The 18,650-nt window shown below is 46.0% G+C and overlaps 1 protein-coding gene across 2 annotated transcripts in view; it reads right to left on the bottom strand.

The window, feature by feature from the left end:
- BUB1 (BUB1 mitotic checkpoint serine/threonine kinase) overlaps positions 1–18,650 on the bottom strand; it is a 63,028-nt gene that overhangs the window by 3,031 nt on the left and 41,347 nt on the right. For both annotated transcript variants that reach the window (XM_084829105.1, XM_084829106.1), the window contains 8 exons: positions 11,465–11,546; positions 7,269–7,440; positions 5,104–5,241; positions 3,077–3,192; positions 1,940–2,101; positions 1,254–1,411; positions 969–1,146; positions 296–402 (listed from right to left, as the gene is read on the bottom strand). In XM_084829105.1, the coding sequence (XP_084685231.1) occupies positions 296–402; positions 969–1,146; positions 1,254–1,411; positions 1,940–2,101; positions 3,077–3,192; positions 5,104–5,241; positions 7,269–7,440; positions 11,465–11,546 (1,113 nt within the window). The remainder of the gene's footprint in view (positions 1–295; positions 403–968; positions 1,147–1,253; positions 1,412–1,939; positions 2,102–3,076; positions 3,193–5,103; positions 5,242–7,268; positions 7,441–11,464; positions 11,547–18,650) is intronic.

Below are 18,650 nucleotides of genomic sequence, written 5' to 3'. Positions count from 1 at the left end.
TGCAACAAAATGTTGCTGTGTATGATTATATCCTGTCCAGGATTCCACGCAGACATGCCCTTCTCCAGGATACTCTGTTCCATCCCATCCCCCTTTATCTAGTTTTCCTTTCAAATTGAAACGCAACATTCTGTGGCTACCGCTCACTCCTAACTGCACTGTTCTTTTCTCCCTAAGGTGTTTTTTTTTTTAATGAGTGGCATATTTGTCGTGGCTTATTTGATAAACCAGCCCACCGACACAGAAAGCCTGACCCAAAGATAGAAAGTTTGAAAAGGCACCATTCTAGACCAACCTCCTGAAGACACTGTCAGGCTTCCAGATCCCTTGGTCATTTTTCACTTTCATGTATGTGCCAAACAGCATACAGTACGCTGTTGCAGCTATTCCAAAATAATCTGTCTGAAAAATAAGAATGGGATAATATAGAAAGCTTTATAGCTGCATGGCGTCATCAGGATCCAATCCCACAATTGGTTATTTTTTAATCCCACCCTGTCGAGGAGCCCTGTGTGCATACAAGTTTGCTACTCCTCCCATTTTATCCTCACAACAGTCTCGTGAGGTAGGTTAGGCTGAGAGTTGGTGATCAGTTAAGGTCAACCAGCGAGCTTCACAGCTGAGCAGGGACTTGAATCTGGTCTCCTTGGTCTAAATCCAACACTCTAACCTGGCCTTCTGCAACCTGGTGCCCTCCAGATGTTTTGGACTACACCTTCCAGCATCATTGACCATTGGCCATGTTGGCTGGGGCTGATGGGAATTGAAGTCCAAAACATCTGGAGAGAATCAGGTCAGGGAAGACTACCACTGCTACACTGGTTAGCATAATCTTAGAATGTTCAACCTATGAGAACTATAACATAAAAACAATAGATTTTTCATTACCGCCTCCAAAGTCTGACTTAGTGTTTATATAGAACTAGTCAGTCTATGTATGTAACTCCACCCCACCCCACCCCACATACCTGGTAATTCCACGGTTTGTGTGTCATCATTTCAATACACTGAAATCCAGACGTTTCACACTTTCCTGTGAATACTGTTCCTTCTGGAAACAGGCTCATATCTATGCTTTGGCCAAAATCAATGACTGTCAAGCCATGAGACATGCCATCTACGTCACATGTGTCGTTGTCCAAAAATCTACATGTTTCAAAGAAGTGGAACCATGATTACCATAGAGCAGTTCAACAGAGCAGATTAAGAAAACAAACCAAGGTGATAGACAACTCACAAGTGAAAACACTTACCTTTCACCAAAAATAAAGTTGTCGGGTTTAATGTCACCATGGATTATCCCACACTTGTGAAGCTCTTCGACCATGTGCAGAATTTTTATGGTGAAGTAGATCACGAGAGCTTGGGGCAGCACCTTCTCCGTCAGCTTTTTGTATATGTTTATGGTGTTCTAAGGATGAGAGAGTTGGGGAGAAGACGCAGCACATGCATAATCTAGCCACAAGTGGAAAGAATGAAGGAATAACACTGCAACCCTATGTCAACTTACCACTGTATCCCCATTGGATACAGTGGGACTGTAAATATGCATACGACTGGGCTGCAGGAGTACAATCCACTGGGAAGCTCTCCTGCACAAGCCCCATTCAATTGAATGGAAGCTTCACCTGAAAATGGTACTGCTACTATAACAAGACACACACCCTGGTAGCTCCAAGACCTATTTTGATCGAGATTACTTATGCATGTGAATAAGAGAATGATAATATACATTTAGACCAAGGGTGAGGGGAATTGGTGGTCCTCCAGATATTGCTGGACTACAATCCCCATCATCCCTGACAATTGGCTATGCTAGCTAGGGCTGATGGAAGTTGGAGTCCAACAATATCTAGAGGGCAACAGGTTCCCCACCCTCATTTAGACTAAGACCACACAAAGTAGCTTTTACATCCATTGAGGCCAAGGCCATGCTTACCAGCAGAGTTCCATAACTGTAAAGTTCCCCAACTAAAATACTTCCATTGCGGAAGAAGTGAGCGGAATAGAAGTGGATGAAGAGGTGGCGCATGCTTGGCTTGAGCCTTTCCGTCAGCTGAGCTGCGATGTAGAATTCCCAGGGGCTGGCAGGCTTCTGTGCCTGCAAACAAACAAGGTTTATCTTACAAAGAAAGACACTCGGGTAACCACAGAAGGAAAGAAGGATCCTGATGATTCGCATACCAAGAGCAAGAAGGCCCTGGTCTAACAATCAGCCATCAGCCATACTGCCTGGAGATGAGTGGGGGGTGATCTGGAAGGCATGAGGCTGGGGAAGGCTGGTCTACACAGATTCCCCACCCAGCTTAAAGTATTTGTCTCTAGGACACTTCACCACCACGCCTCGTTATAGCCACCATAAATGAGGACAGAAACAGGGCCACGTCTTGCTGGGTTACAGGCGGAATACCGTCAATGCCCCCCACCTGGCCAGACGTTCACGCAGGAGACTGTCCCAGAATCTTGTGCCGTGGCAGAGTGACTCCAAACCAGCAGTGGGAAGCCTCTGGCCCAGCAAGCTCTCCTGCCAGTTCACATCCCCTCTACCCAGCCGCACTCACCCTTTGCCTTCAGCTGTGCTAAACTGGGGCTAAAAAAGGCCCCCCAGAAGTCCAGTAGCTCTTGTAACATTGGCCGACCTATGACCTTATAGGTGTATAATTGTGGGTCATGGGGCATATAACAAAAGAGGCAATTCCAGTACAATACAACTCCTCTTATTCCAGTACAGTCCCTAGTCTTAAACCTGGAATCCCCAATAGCTTCAGCACATGGAGAGAGAAGACTCCCTGCTTGGAGGCATTCAAGATGGATCTTCTTACAAGGGCCCTGTGAGACTCTCCTGCTTTTAGACAAGCGAACTGAAGGGTTTATCAAAAGCTGTCTGTCTGCCAAGGGAACATATTTCCTCCTCCCCGCTGCGGCTCCTCAAATTTGTTCTGGAAGGTTAGTGGACCTCTGGAGCAAATCCGAGCTGTGCACAGGGTGAAGAAAGCAAGGGAAAATCTCGTTGCATGAGCAGAGGTCCTCCCACCTAACTGGATGGAGCTCGACAACCAAAACCAGGCCCACTTACCTTCAGTATTACTTTCCGATTATTTTTTGCATTGTTCATATCCAAGATGGATGCTTGATAGACATGTGCAAAAGCTCCTTCTCCAAGCAAGCAGTCAATATGGAAGGATGTGGATTCTGAGTAAGTGGTGAGGACAAGAAAGAGGAGAAATTTGTAGGACAGGTGTTAGGATACAGCAAAAACTACCCATTTCAATATGTCAGCTTTCCAACCCGTCTGCAGTAGCCTCCCCAGAAACTCTGCGGAACACAGGCCTTCAAAGCCTCATATGAAGACACATGATAATGCAGCCCTACTGAAGCAAAGCTGGCTTGAGACTACTGGTCAGTGCCTGGATGGGATTCCATCTGGGAATCTTATGTACACACTGTCTTGAGTCCCAGGATGGAAAAAGGCAGGAGATGTTATAAAACTGCTTCAAACTATCCTTTGACTTGTGTTAATTAAAAAAAGTTTGTGTCTGTTGGCATGAGGGGGAAAGAGACAGCGGTTAAACTAGTCATGGTCTCCCATAACTAGTTCCTGCAAACAGTGATATTTCACCAGGTTTTTTAAAATTAAAGTCTTTTAATTCCTGTCCGCCCGCACCCCTCCCAGTACATGCACATGTTGAGTTCGCATGTAACAGAAACCCACAATTTCGGGTTACGTGCATAAACAAGTACGTGCCTGGGAGAAGCACTGGGGTCAAGCACTCCTTCCCACCTCTTCGTTTTCTGCGTGGCTGGGAGGAGGAATAAATGCGAATTTAGGTTCACTTTAGCAGATTCAGGGCTTATCATTACCATTGTGGTTTAAAATAAACTCTAGTCCATTACTAAACAAACCAGCTTCAACCACTGGATTGTTTTTGTGGTTCGTTTAGCAATTGACTAGTTTATTTTAAACTACAATTCCTAGTTTGGATGTAATGACAAACCAGGAATATGCTAAAGCAAAACTGAAGCCAGGTTTATTCCTCCTCCTGGGCACATGGGGGGAGGAGAGTGGAGTGCATGAGTCTGGTGCTTTGCGCAGGCTTGTTCCTGCCTGTACACATTACCCTACATTATGATTTATGTTATGTGTGGACATCGCCGTTCAATTTTACCAAGGACTGGCTATATTTCAGGGCAACTGTTAATGGAATTTCTTTTTTTAAAATGTTTTAACCTGGTGGTTTATTCTTTTATCCTTGTTGTTCACAGCTCCAAAATCTTCTGGTGTGGAGCAATATATAAATATTGTAAATAAAAATTAAATAAATGGGACTTGTGAAAGGTCAACCTGATGACTGAATAGAATATCTGCACTGGAAAAAAGATGGTCAGCTCCCAACATTCCTCCTGCATTCTACTCCTTAAATGCACTGTCAAAGATGGATAAATGAATCTCTGTTCCGTTATCACGTTTTGTGGGGATTTCAGGGGCACGGGTTTATCTCCTGAAAGTGTTCAAGTATACATCTCAAGTAACTATGCAGCTGAAATATATAACCAGGGCCATGTGTATTCCATGCCATAACAACAACAATAAAATAAAATACTTTGTGCACGAAAAATTGAGTTCTTCAACATGCATACATTTATTATGCACATTTGCATAATCACTTGTTTTGCATAGATCCATCCTGCAGTTTTTAGTTCCTTTGCACAATGTAGTCTGGCTTTGCTAGTCATGGCGAGAAGCCATGATACTGAAGATCTGTCCCAAGAAATGAACATCTTATTCTGCTCCCCCTTCTGAGATTGCAGCACCCTTTCTAACATGTCTTAGCAACCACAAGGACCAAAAATATTCTTGAAAAAGAAAAAAAGAAAAACAAGCAAAGCCATTAGAGGTAAATTTTTCAGGATAGGGCTCTGCACCTTTACAATATTTTGTGCTCCCAGAGAACACCACATCAGCTTCAGAGTAACAAAAGCCCAAACACCCAGGTTCTCATTTTGGGCACAGGAAGTCCAAGAAATCCAAATCACCTTCTCAGAACTCTCAATGTGCGCACCACGCATTACAGAAAAAAAAAAAGCACAGTAGGTGGGCCTTACCCAACTGGAGCTCAGCCTTAGGTCTGAGAACTGGAAGATTCGATCCCCATTCAAAAGTGTTTGAGTAGGCACTTATCGGCTTGGGCAGCCTGGACAGAAGCTGGCGGATCAAGGTGTCATCCCAAGGGTTCTCAATGACTTCACAAAAGAGGGACAGCTGGTTAGGTCAATGACAACGATCAGGGAAATAACTACAAGATTCTCACTGACAAGAGTTATCAACGTTTGAAGAAACAAGCCTAAACATTGGAAACTGGAAGAGAATGCATGGAGGTTTAGGGTGCAATCCTATGCATGTTTAGACAGACAAAAGTCCTACAACTCCCAGCATTGCCTCCCAGCATTGCCTTCATGCCTGAAGCAGTGAAGGGGAAAAAACGATAGAAAATATCCCACAAAAATGGATTTTCAGCCCTTAGGCATCAGCTGCCTTATAGCTGAATTTCAGACAAAAGAAAAGAAAAAAGTCATTTTAAAAAGGATATTTTAAATGCTGGGAGTTGTAGGACTTTTGTCTGTCTAAACATGCATAGGATTACACCCTCAGTCTCTAAGCCCAAGCCACGAAGAACAATTTTGAAAATCTTGAGCTTTGGAGTCACAAAAAGCAGTCTTCCAAGATGCCAGGATGAGTGAGCGCTTAAAATATGCTCATCCCCATGATGACAGAAATAACACTTGCTTTTAAACAAGTGTAATTTTGTAGGTTTTTAATCTTTTTATGCTTTTACTGTTTTATCCTTTGTGTTCACTCCGAAATCTGTTCTAGATATGGAGCAGTATATAAATACTGTAAATAAATTGTAAATAAATAAACCACTTTAAAACATTAGCAGCACTATCCAATGCACGGCTCCTGGGAAGTAGGTGTAATGGAGCTCAAAGGGGATTTACTCCCAGGTGCATATAGCAGGGGTGTTGAACTTCTTGTAGCCTGAGGGCCGAATTCCATGTCAGAGAAGCTCTCGGGGGCTGCATTCCAGTGGTGGGTGGGGCTGAAGGCAAAAGGGGGCTGGGCCAAAGCAGAAAGGGTGGGGCCAAAACACCAATAGATACCAGCATTCTTAAGCTTATATCTATTATTGCCAGTAACTACGCCTTAGAAGAGGTGCAGAACCTCAGTCTGGCTCTCCTGAGGTTCCCAGACGGCCACGCCCCTTTCCCCATCCACCAATCATTTGGTGGTTTCCCAGCATTTGTGCAGTTTTTTCCCCATTCTAAAAGGCTGAAATGCCTCTCCTAAGGCTCAGTTACTGGCAGTGACAGCTGTAAGCTAAAACAGGCTGGTATTTTTGGCCCCACCCCTTTTTGCCATCAGCCCTGCCCACCACTGGAACGCAACCCCTGAGAGCTTCTCTGAAATGGAATTTGACCCTCGGGCTGCAAGAGGTTCAACACCCCTGTTTTACACACTTGGGAATAAATCCCCTTTGAACTCCATTAGACATACTTCCCAGTAGCTGTGCATTGGATAGCACTGTTACTGTTTTAAAGTGGCTGTTTCTATCATCATGGGGATAAGCATGTTTTAAGCGCTCACTGTAACATCCCGGCATCTCAGAAGACTGCTTTTTGTGACTCCAAAGCTAAAGATCTTCAAAATTATGACTCCAAGGCTCAAGATCTTCAACCCTCGGGCTGAAAGAGGTTCTGCACCCTTGAACTAGCCTTAGGAGAGTTTTAGAAAACCTTTTAGAATTGGGGCGGGGGGACACAAAAGCTGGGAAAACATCAAATGATTGGCAGGAAATGAAAAGGAGAGGGGCCAGGGGGACGGTGCGTGGTCTGGGAGCCGGAGGTTCAACACCCTTGGTGTATACGATTGCAGCCTAACACTTTTCTCTCTAAAAAGCACTAAAGGTGGCTTACAAATCCAACAAAATGCAACCATTAGACAATGAAAAACTAAAACAAGACAATCAAACACACACAAAATATAGAACACTCCCAAAATAGGTCTAGCCAGAAGAGTTTGCCTAGGGAAACCATTAAAGGCACAATCCAATGCATGTTTAGACAGAAAAAAGTCCTACATCTCCCAGCATTCCCCAGCCAGCACTGGGAGTTGCAGGACTTTTTTCTGTCTAAACATGCACAGGATTGTGCCCCGAGACTATTGGCAGCCCCATGTACTAGGGGACATTCTTCCTGGAACAACACTTTACCTTTAGCCCCTTGGCAGGAGTGCACCAGAATGGCGCTGAATGGTGTAGAGACGAGGCGAGCAGCCTGAGCAAAATCTCCCGTATCGTTCGGACTAGGAGCCAGGGTTCGGTTGCAATTATTCGCCCACACAGTGCAGTCGTCCGTCAGGCCCTCGGCAGACTGGCTTTCCTCCTAAAGAAAACAAGACATACGCATACTGCGTCCACCTTCTCATTCGAAGCAGAAAGTTGAATTTCAGCAAGAAAATTAGACATATAAAAAGGAAAACGGGATTTCCGGAGAATCCACTTTACTTAGTGAGAGGATGGCAGGCTTACAAGAGTTATGTCTTCCCAATGCAGGCCACGCATATGGCATGAGTGCCCAATGACGTGTCCACATTATGCATACCGGTTGGCAATTAGGACCAACAACTGCCCTCCCTCACACAATGACAATATTTATTTGATTTACACATTGCACCCTCTGCCTAGCAAGCATCCAGGATTATGTGTCATTAAAACAGCTCATGAAACTAGACAAAATACACACAAGGAGGAAAGATACACAAAATTTGAGAGCAGGGTTAAAACTGAAGAGCAACAAAACATTAAAGCATTAAAAACGCGATGGAACAGAACAGTCTGTATGGCCCAAAGGCAAGAACGTAACAACAGCCCTGCTGGATCAGACCAAGGGTCCATCTAGAATCACAGAATCATAGAATAGTAGGGTTGGAAGGGGCCTACAAGGCCATCGAGTCCAACACCCCGTTCAATGCAGGAATCCAAGTCACAGCATCCCTGACAGATGGCTGTCCAGCCCCATCTTGAATGCCACCAGTGTGGGAGAGCCCACCACTTCCCTAGGGAATTGGTTCCATTATCGTATTGCTCTAACAGTCAGGAAGTTTTTCCTGATGTTCAGCCGGAATCTGGCTTCCTGTAACTTGAGCCCATTATTCTGTGTCCTGCACACTGGGATGATCGACAAAAGATCCTGGCCTTCCTCTCTGTGACAACCTTTCAAGTACTTGAAGAGCACTATCAAATCTCCCTTCAGTCTTCTCTTCACAAAGCTAAACATGCCCAGTTCTTTCAGTCTCTCCTCAGAGGGCTTTGTTTCCAGTCCCCTGATCATCTTTGTTCTAGTCCAGCATTCTGTTCACACAGTGGCCAAGCAGCTGCCCACAGAAAATCCATAAGCAGGACATTGAGTGCAGCAGCAGCCTCCCACCCATCTTCCCCAGCAACTGGTGTACATAGGCATACTACCTCTGATACTGGAGGTAGCACATAACCATAAGGACTAGTAGCCATTGATAGCTTTATATTCCATAAATTTGTCTAACCCCCTTTTAAAGACATCCAAATTGGTGGCCATCACTATGTCCTGTGGCAGCAAATTCCATAGTTTAACTCTGCGCTGTGTGAAGAAATGCTTCCTTTTATCTGTCCTGAATGTCCCAATCAGCTTCATGGGATGACCCCATTGGGTTCTAGTATTATGAGAGAGGGAAAAGAATGTCTCCCTATCCACTTTCTCCACACCATGCATGATTTTGTACACCTCTATCATGTCTCCCCTTACCCTCCTTTTTTACAAGCTAAACAATCCCAACAGTTTAAACCTTCCTTGATCATTTTAGTGGAAGGAGCCAATCTCACCTCCCTCAAGAGGGAGTTCCATGATTGGGGTGCTGCTCCCAAAAATGCCCTGTCTCACGTACCCAGCAACCTAGACTCTCTAGGCGGTGGGACATACAACAGAGCCTCCTCGGATGGTCACAAATTACAGGCACGGTCATATGGAAGGAGTCAGTCCTTCAGATATCCTGGCCCCAAACCCCAAATAGCCAGGCAACCTCTCTTACTCCAGCAACTATACCTCCAACAGTATATCACTGAATGCAGCTCCCACCCCCCCGACAAAATAGTGATCACCAGAGACAACCTAATCCTTGGTGGCGATATTGCCATCTAGCCTCCCTAGGAGGCTAACACCGCTGCAGGAGAGAGAGCACCAGCACCAGCGGAGAATCTACCCCACCCGAGAAGGATTTACTTCTTGTCTTCCTCAGTCAGAGCTGCTTCCTCAAAGGCCGCGTTTGGCAGCAGGTTGACCAAGGGGTTACATCAAAGGCATCTCACCCCTTGAGGGTCACCACTTTGGAGGTGATGCATGGGCTACTTTGCATACATTTAAGGAGGGGATAAACTGGTTGGTTTGGTGGCCTGGATTCAAGAGGAGCCACTTTGTTTTTGGGATCCGAGTGTGAGTCAAGGTACTGGATGGCTGGTATTTTACCAACCTATTAAGTGTTTTAGAATTCTCTCTAGGTCTGTATAGTGAGCCTCTTGGAGATCTCCTGCAAATCATTCACAGATCTACCACTAATCCTACTCTGCCTTTGGTCTGCTCCAGTGGGATCCTTAGGATGTTGGCTTGGCATCCAACTTGGGGCAGACTGACAAGGAAGCCAAGCAGCTGCCCCCTCTCATCTTTCTACAACAGCCTTCCACAAACTGGAGCCCTCCAGATGTGCTGGACTTTTGTTGCTGTTGTTTATTCAGTCAGTCGCTTCCGACTCTTCGTGACTTCATGGAGCAGCCCATGCCAGAGCTTTCTGTCAGCCATCGCCACCCCTAGCTCCCCCAAGTTCAAGCCCGTCCCCATAATCCCACCAAGACACCTGGAGGGCACTACGTTGGGGAAGGCTGTTCTACAAGATGGCGCCCTTCTCCCCTTATACAACTCTCTAAAGCAAGCTGTTGGAGGCAGCTAGCTTCCCCACAATGTGACTCTCACTTGGGAGGTTTGCACAGTGGAGTTTGGGCCACAATTGCATTCCAGTAATATATGTTACTGTAAATGTAAATAAAAATATGGAGCCTCTTGTTGAGGGTGAAAGAGGAGAATGCAAAAGCTGGTTTGAAACTCAAAATTAAAAAAAACTAAGATCATGGCATCTGGCCCCATCACTTCCTGGCATATAGAAGGGGAAGAAATGGAAGCAGTGACAGATTTTATTTTCTTGGGCTCAAATATTTTGGCCACCTAATGCGAAGAGAAAACTCCCTGGAAAAGACCCTGATGCTGGGAAAGATTGAAGGAAAAAGGAGAAGGGGGCGGCAGAGGATGAGATGGCTAGATAGCATCACCGATGCAATGAATATGGACTTGAGCACGCTCCGGGAGAGAGTGGAGGACAGGAAGGCCTGGCATGCTATGGTCCATGGGGTCACGAAGAGTCGGACACGACTTAATGACTGAACAACAACAAAATAAAAATGTGAAACCCCCAATGCACCTACCCATGTGCACACAGCCATATTCACTACGTTGGGCTTTGCTTTCATTGGGGCAGACAAAAACAAGTGCCCAACATGTAGAGGTCCTATCTGTACAAACGGTACACCTCAAAGCCTAGACACCCTGAAATCTACATAGGGTCATGTTTAGGTGATTTGTTGGCTGGATTAATCGATTAAACATATCTTAACTAAAAAAAGAGGGGGTCCCTGATCAGATTTCGAAAAGAACGCTAAACCATTTTTAACACAAGTTCTTATAAAAACTGTATCTGGCAAGCTGCATCTTAGCGGAGGCATTCCATCCTGCGTGAAAGACAATAGGGGGGATGGCTCTTCAAAGGCCAGCAGGAAAGAGAGAGGCAGGGGGAATGCCAAGACACATGTGCAGCTCATCTAAAAACAAAAAAATGCTACGCTTTCCTTTGAAACTATTACTTTTCCTCATGTCAGTTTATGAATCTAGTTAACCAAGTAAAACTCATACAAGTAGAGTACAATCCTATGAATGTTTAGATAGGAAAAAGTCCTGTAACTCCCAGCATTCCCCAGCCAGCATAGCAGAGCTGGCTGGGGAATGCTGGGAATTGTAGGACTTTTTTTCTGTCTAAACATGCATAGGGTTTTATCCTTGATCAATGCTTATTGATTCAATTAGTCAACTGCTCAAAGGGTGTGTTAAACTACATAAATGCAAAGTTTAATGTGTGATTGTCAGGTGGTAAGGGAGTTCGTGGGTCCCAGGGCTAAAGCAGCATAATTCCTTTGAAACGCTATGCATAGTGCGGGAACCTCTGCATGGGTTATTGACAGTGTTTGTTGCAAATCTCTCAAAAAGAATGTTGCTGTACTTCATGAACAGCATCCTTGACACGTGTTGCCTGATACAAAGGTAATTCACTTACAGCTGGTTTGGCAGCACAGCCTCCTGAGGGACGTTCACCAAAGACTCTAACTTCTGTTGACTTCATGAGTGGCTGGGGGACCCTAAAAAGGGAAAGAACTTTAATTCAGGGTAAGACTTCAGACAACGCAGCTTACACAGAATGTCTGAACTGTACTTCAGGAGTGGGGAATCTCAGGCAACAGCTGAAACCAGATCTTCTCTGATTCGCCCTTCTCCGTTGCTCCATCTACAATGTCTGTAGCATACCTTGTAATTCAACCCCACCCTCCTCCTTGCTGGCCGCCAATTCACCTGTGTGGGCCATGCCAGCCAGATGTGATAAAGATAAAGACAACATGAGAAAGAGAGGAGTCCTCCCTTCTTTCCTGGCAAATGTGTTGTTTTACATAGCCTGCTCTTCCTTCAGGAAGCTCTGTGCCACTTACATGGAACTCTCAGACGGTCTCCCATCTAGGCACTGACCAGACCAAGACCTCCTTAGCATTAACAATGTAGCAGCCTCAAATGCCATCAGACTTTTTTGAATTCCGATGGGGGGATCGACATGTTGGCATGCCTAACACTGTAAGAAACAGCTTGATGAGTCAACTTCCAGTTGGAGGCGGCATCGTGATTGAATCTTCGCTGTATCTCTCCCAAGTTTCACCTTTTTAAAAAACCTCTTTGAGACTGTTGTGTTATCTGGGTATTTGCTACTAACCTCGTTTAAAGCTTTTGTTTTCTACATTTATATCTGCGTGTTGTGCTTTGAGCAGTGAGAGGGGCCATGGCTACATCAAGAGGGAAGAAAAGCTTAGGAACACCACCATCGTCCCCCCCTGCAAATCTTTCTAAATATGCGACTGAAGGAGAAGAGCCGCCTGATTTGATAAAAAATATTTCATAGTTATCTTTTCAGTCAAAGCGGCTCGAACAGTTAAAATCGATCCAGGATTCCATCAATACTCTTCAAGAGTCTGTAGATTCAACAGATGTTCGTCTTCAAAAGATGGAGTCAAAAGTCAATGCACCTGAAGACCGGATCACGGCTCGTGAAACTGCATGGATGCCTCTCACAGTGTATTATCTGCTTGGATTTCTCAATTAGAAGAGCTAATCTGCATATTCTTGGCCTTAGAGAGTTGGCAACAGACCTTCATCTTGCTGAGTTTATGGTGAGTTTTCTGCATGAGTTACTGATACTGCCTTCTGATTTTCCACTCGATATTGAGCGTGCTTATCATGTTCCAGGTTCTACCCAAGGTTCTAGATCGGGGCTGGTTATTGTTCAGTTTCTACGGGCTTCCATTGAAGAATATCTGCAGTGTACAGGCAGGCAGAGAGGAGAGCTTCTTCAATAGGGGCCAGCCAATGACAAGATTATATTTTCCTGATTATACTAAAGAAATCGCTGATAGAAGACAATGTACCAAGGTGAGAAATCTTGCAAAGCAAATCAATTTGCAATATCATATCAAATAACCTGCCACATTTTACATTTTTTTCGAAGGCCAGATGAAGAAGTTTTTAAGTTCTGATGCTGCAGAATCATTTCTCACTGGCATCAAAATTAAAACAAAGGAGCTGTCTTCCTCATCTCCTTGAATCTTCAGCTAGGGGTTGGTTATTTTTGGTTGCTCGCTAGTATTTCCATGTCTTGTTTTGGTTTGCGCTGGCATTTTCTGACAGTAAGTCTGGGCAGCAGGCCAGACTTCATTGCATTGCATTCTATTGCTTCTTCCTTTTTTCCCTCTTCTTTCCCCCCCTCTTTCTTTTTTTTCCTTTCCATACCACACATATATAATTTGTGTCTGTGTGTGAATATTTAAATATGTTGATTAAACATAGGCTATATGTAATTATCACATTAAACATAGTTTTATCTCCAGATAAAATATAACCTTAAATACCCATTTGTTGTTGTTGTTGTTATTATTATTATTATTTTCTTGCTGGTTAAGTCTGTTTGTAATCTTGCTTTGTGTATGCATTCAACATGAGGGAGGGACCTAGCTGAGTACTGTGGTTGCACATCAGTCCAAAGAAAAGGCAAAAGCTTTTATTTTTTGTTAAGGTTTTTTAGTTTTGTTTTTGTTGGAGTTCTTTGACACTTTTTCTTTTTGGAATTAATTAAAAGGTTTGGACACCAATTGAATTATTTGATGGGGGGAATTTCAATTATTGTTTATACCTTTGAGTAATTTTTAAAGTTTTCTCAGTTTCTATATAATAAAAATTAGTCTGATGTTGTTTGATATGGTTAGTCCTAAATGTAAACTAAGGATGTATTTCTAAGGGCGTAATCCTATGGGGATAGGTGGCCGCCTCTGAACTTGGAGGCGACCGCCTATCCAACGCAGGGCAGGAGAAGCATGGAGGGGATCATTCCCTCCGCGCTTCCCCTGCCCTGCATTTGTGGCCATAGGATTGCTCCCTCCTACTACTTACGCTATACAAGTTTAGTTATTTTTTGCAAATATGGAAAGATGTGTTTGGGCGGAGGGGCAAATAATTTGTTTTTGCTTTTTCAATGCTTAATGTGACTTCATGGAATGTCAAGGGGCTGCGAAATGTAAATAAGCTGAAAAAAGTTCTTTCTAAATTAGAAGAGCTTAATGTTGATATGGCTTTTTTACAAGATACCCATTTGATGGCTGTAGATGGACACATATTGCAAAAGGACTGGATTGGTGAGGTTTATGTTACAGACACTTCAACACAGTGTAAAGGGGTTGCGATTTTAATTTATAAGCAACTTTATATTTCAGTTCAATGGGTGATTCTTGACAGTGAAGGGTGTTTTTTGATCCTGGTTGGGAAGTATATTTATTAATTTTATTTATTTATTGCATTTATATCCCACCTTTTGGCCTCTTGCAAGGAAGCCAAGGTGGCTTACATGATCCTCCTCCTCTCCATTTTATCCTCACAACAACAACAACAACAACAACAACAACCACCCTGTGAGGTAGGTTGGGCTGAGAGTCTGTGACTGGCCCAAAGTCACCCAGTGAGCTTCCATGGCCGAGTGGGGACTAGAACCCGGATCTCCCGGCACCCAGCCCAACACTCGCACCACTACACCACACTGGCTCTCAATGGATAAATTAATTGCTATGATCATTGTATATGGGCCTAATATTGATTCTCCGGTTATGTTTCATTATTGTTTTGCTAAACTGGTTGATATCGCTTATGATTATTTGATGGTGGGTGGAGACTTTAATGAGGTCTTAGATCCTTTGTTGGATGGGAGTACTAAGCCTCAATCTGCTGTGATACTGGCACTCCAAACTTACATGATGGAATATGGTTTAAAAGATGCTTGGAGAATTTTACATCCTGCTGATAGAGAGTATACTTTTATTTTGCCAGTTCACCATAATTGCTTTAGATTAGATTATTTTTTGGCCTCTACATCTTTGGTATGGCAAATAAATGACTGTAAGATTGACACATTGGTAGTGTCAGATCACGCCCCTGTATGTCTGGAACTGCAATTTTCTGACACCACTAGGGCCCCCAGTCTTTGGCACCTTAATGTTTCTCTTCTTAATGATGAGATGTTTAAAACTCAGATGTTAGCTGAACTGACACAGTATTTTAATACTAATGAGAGTACGGTGGGTTCATGAGCATGGGAGGCCAGTAAAGCTTTTATAAGGGGCCGAATTATTGCTTATGCTTCTTACCAATTTTTTTTTTAAAAGCTCAACAGATACTTTTAAATAAAAAGCTGAAATCTCTTATAATTCAGTTTACCATTTCCCCTACTGCACAGCTTTATCAAGAGCTGCAGAATGCTAAGCACATCAAAATGTCATTTCAGCTACTAAAGATGAGAGTGACAAAGTATATACTTCTCCTACAGATTTTTATTCTGAACTTTACAGCACTGGTAGTGAGATATCAGAGCCAGGGCCTGCAGGAGAAGCTGCCACCACTGGGAAGAGGCGTGCCTGCTGCTGCTGGGCCTGCTGTAGCCGCCGCTGCCACCAACACCAGGCCTTCCCTGCGGACTTCTGCCTGGCAGACCGCCAGTCCCTGCAGGACCAGGCTCCCAGGTACTGAGCCAGCTGTGCTGCTTCCACCTGCCCCTTCCTGGAGGGGCTACATAAGCTGGCTGGCTGAGGTGGCCTGGGAGAGCCAGGGCCCACAGGAGAAGCTGCCACCACTGGGAAGAGGCGTGCCTGCTGCTGCTGGGCCTGCCGCTGCCGCCACCACTGCTATCACTACCGTGGACTCCTGCCTGGCAGTATTTTTAAAGGGGATTTTTAATTGTGGTTTTTTTTTTAATTTCTGGGGGATTCTGTTGTGTTTTTAGGGGTGGGTAGCCTACCTGATAGGTGGGAGCGAGGGGGCATGTGTCCACCTGATGGAGGCAGTGGGGGGAGTGTTGGGGGCCAGAACATACCGAGGCTGGGCGGCAGGCACTGGCGGAGCGCTAGGGGCAGGCCATGTCAGGTAAGGGAGATATGTGTAGTATCTGTCCCCTGCTCTGGGCCTGTCCAGAGCCAAAGGATGGCTGGGGGAGGCGTGACTCCATCTTCTGGCCTTTGTTTGCTGCTCTGCAATGCCAGATCTGTTACCCAGAAAACCTCCCTCATCCATGACATGATCCTGGACGAGGGTGCAGACCTGGCATGTATTATGGAGACCTGGCTGGCCGAGGCTGCTGCTCCAACTCTTGTGGCCATGTGTCCAGCTGGATTTTCGTATGCACAGCAGCTGAGGGCTGGGGATCGGGGAGGGGGAGTGGCTGTTATCTACCGAGAGTCCTTGGTCCTCACCAGACCCCCTCTCCGGGAGACCAAGGTTGCTGAGTGCATGTACTGGAGGTTGGGCCCAAAAGGCAGGCTGGGGATTCTGCTCGTGTACCGTCCACCCTGCTGCACGACTGACTCCCTGGCCGAGATGCTTGAGGTGGTCTCTGATGTGCGTGTACAGTCCCCTAACTTAATTGGTGTTGGGGGACTTCAATGTACATTCGGAGGCCATTCTCACAGGAGCACCTCGGGACTTCATGGAGACCATGGCTTCCTGGGAGCTGTACCATATTCTAACTGGGCCCACCCATGTAGCCGAACATGCACTAGACCTTGTGTTTGTTTCTGGAGAAGCGGGGAGTGATCTGGAAGTCGGGGGTATATCCACCACCCCCTTGTCATGGTCAGATCACTATCTGGTGACGTTAGACTTCTCAGTTCCACAACCCCTCCGCAGGGGTGGAGGACCCATTAAAATGGTCCGCCCCAGGCACCTTATGGATCCAAATGGATTCCTGAACGCGCTTGGGGATTCTCTGGAGCACTCCAACAGCCACTCGGTCGAGACCCTGGTGGGTGGCTGGAATGCCGCAATCACTGGGGCATTAGATCGGGTGGCTCCGAAATGCCTTCTCCCCCTGAACAGGGCTCAGACTGCACCATGGTTCAATCCACAGTTACGACCTCTGAAACAGGAGGTGAGACGGCTAGAGCGCCGGTGGCGGAAGTCTCGCTCCAAAGATGATCAGACACGTCCTAGAGCTGTATCTTCAGCCTATCACATGGCGGTGAAGGCAGCAAAAAAGGAATATTATGCTCCCTCTATCGCGTCTGCAGAGTGCTGTCCCAGGAGGCTGTTCCAAGTGGTCCAGAGCCTGGTTGGTCCAGTGGCTCCAGAACCACTGGAGCATTCTAAGGCCTCCTATGAGGCCTTGGCAAAGCACTTTGCGGATAAAATTGATCGGATTAGGAGTGTTACTCCGTGCGCTGTGGATACAGTTAGTGAGCAAGAGGCGGCCTGTGGCAAACCGGTTTTGTGGGATCGGTTCCAGCTTCTTCCTTCTGATGAAGTGGACAAGGTGCTTTCATCTGTAAGGCCGACCAGCTGCGTACTTGATCCTTACCCATCGTGGCTCATTATGGGCTGCAGAGAGAGACTGGGTGAGGGGATCAGGGTGGTGGTGAATGCCTCCCTTGAGGAGGGAGTGATGCCATCAGCCCTCAAGGAGGCAGTGATAAGACCGCTCTTAAAGAAGCCCTCCTTGGATCCCCAGGTTCTGAACAACTTTCGCCCAGTCTCAAATCTGCCATTTTGGGGCAAGGTGATTGAGCGGGTGGTGGCGATGCAGTTGAAGGCACACTTGGAAGAAGCCGATTATCTAGACCCATTTCAGTCGGGCTTCAGGCTTGGGCATGGGACAGAAACGGCCTTGGTTGCCTTGGTGGATGATATGAGGAGGGCTCTGGATAGAGGTGAATGCTCCTTCCTTGTTCTCCTCGACCTCTCAGCGGCTTTTGATACTGTTGACCATGGTATCCTCCTGGACCGCCTGGAGGGGTTGGGCATTGGGGACACCGTATTGCGGTGGTTCCGGTCCTTTCTCTCCAGCAGGTACCAGAGGGTAGCACTGGGAGAGGAGGTTTCGGACCCGTGGCCACTCACTTGTGGGGTGCCACAGGGTTCCATCCTCTCCCCGATGCTATTTAACATCTATGTGAAGCCACTGGGGGCTATCATCAGGAGGTTTGGGGTGCAGTGTCATCAGTAGGCGGATGACACGCAGCTCTACCTCTCATTCAAATCTTCACCAAGGTTGGCTGTAGAATCCCTGTCCAAATGTCTGGAGATGGTGAGTGGCTAGATGGGGAGGAATAAGCTGAAGCTGAACCCTGACAAGACCAAGGTACTTTTGGTGGGAGGCAAGGGGAGGCTGAGGGATGTTGACCTGGTGTTGAATGGGGTACGGCTACCCTTGAAAGACCAGGTCTGCAGCCTGGGGGTCATTTTGGACTCCCAGCTGTCCATGGAGACTCAGGTGTCAGCTGTGAGCTGGACAGCGCTGTATCAACTCCATCTGATACGGTGGCTGTGCCCCTTCCTTCCCGACCATCTGCTCCCATCGGTAGTACATGCCCTGGTCTCCTCTCTTTTAGACTACTGTAATGCGCTCTATGTGGGGTTACCCTTGAAGACGGTTTGGAAGCTGCAGCTGGTACAGAATGCGGCAGCTCGCCTGATTAAAGGCAGCCACCGGCGAGATCACATCACTCCAGTGCTGAAGAAGTTGCACTGGTTACCAATTGTTTTCCGGGCCAAATTCAAGGTGTTGGTTTTGACCTTTAAAACCCTATATGGTTCCGGCCCAGCCTATCTTAAGGAGCGCCTCCAGCAACACCAGACAGGCCGCTTAACAAAATCAGCCTCGGATGGCCTTCTCT

The sequence above is a fragment of the Heloderma suspectum genome, chromosome 1, assembly GCF_057233095.1.
Source record: "Heloderma suspectum isolate Gila_16-S chromosome 1, 16-S_ref, whole genome shotgun sequence".
In the NCBI taxonomy this organism is placed as follows: Eukaryota; Metazoa; Chordata; class Lepidosauria; order Squamata; family Helodermatidae; genus Heloderma; species Heloderma suspectum.
Note: the sequence above shows the minus strand (reverse complement) of the source record. Positions and strands in the feature narration are given on the sequence as shown.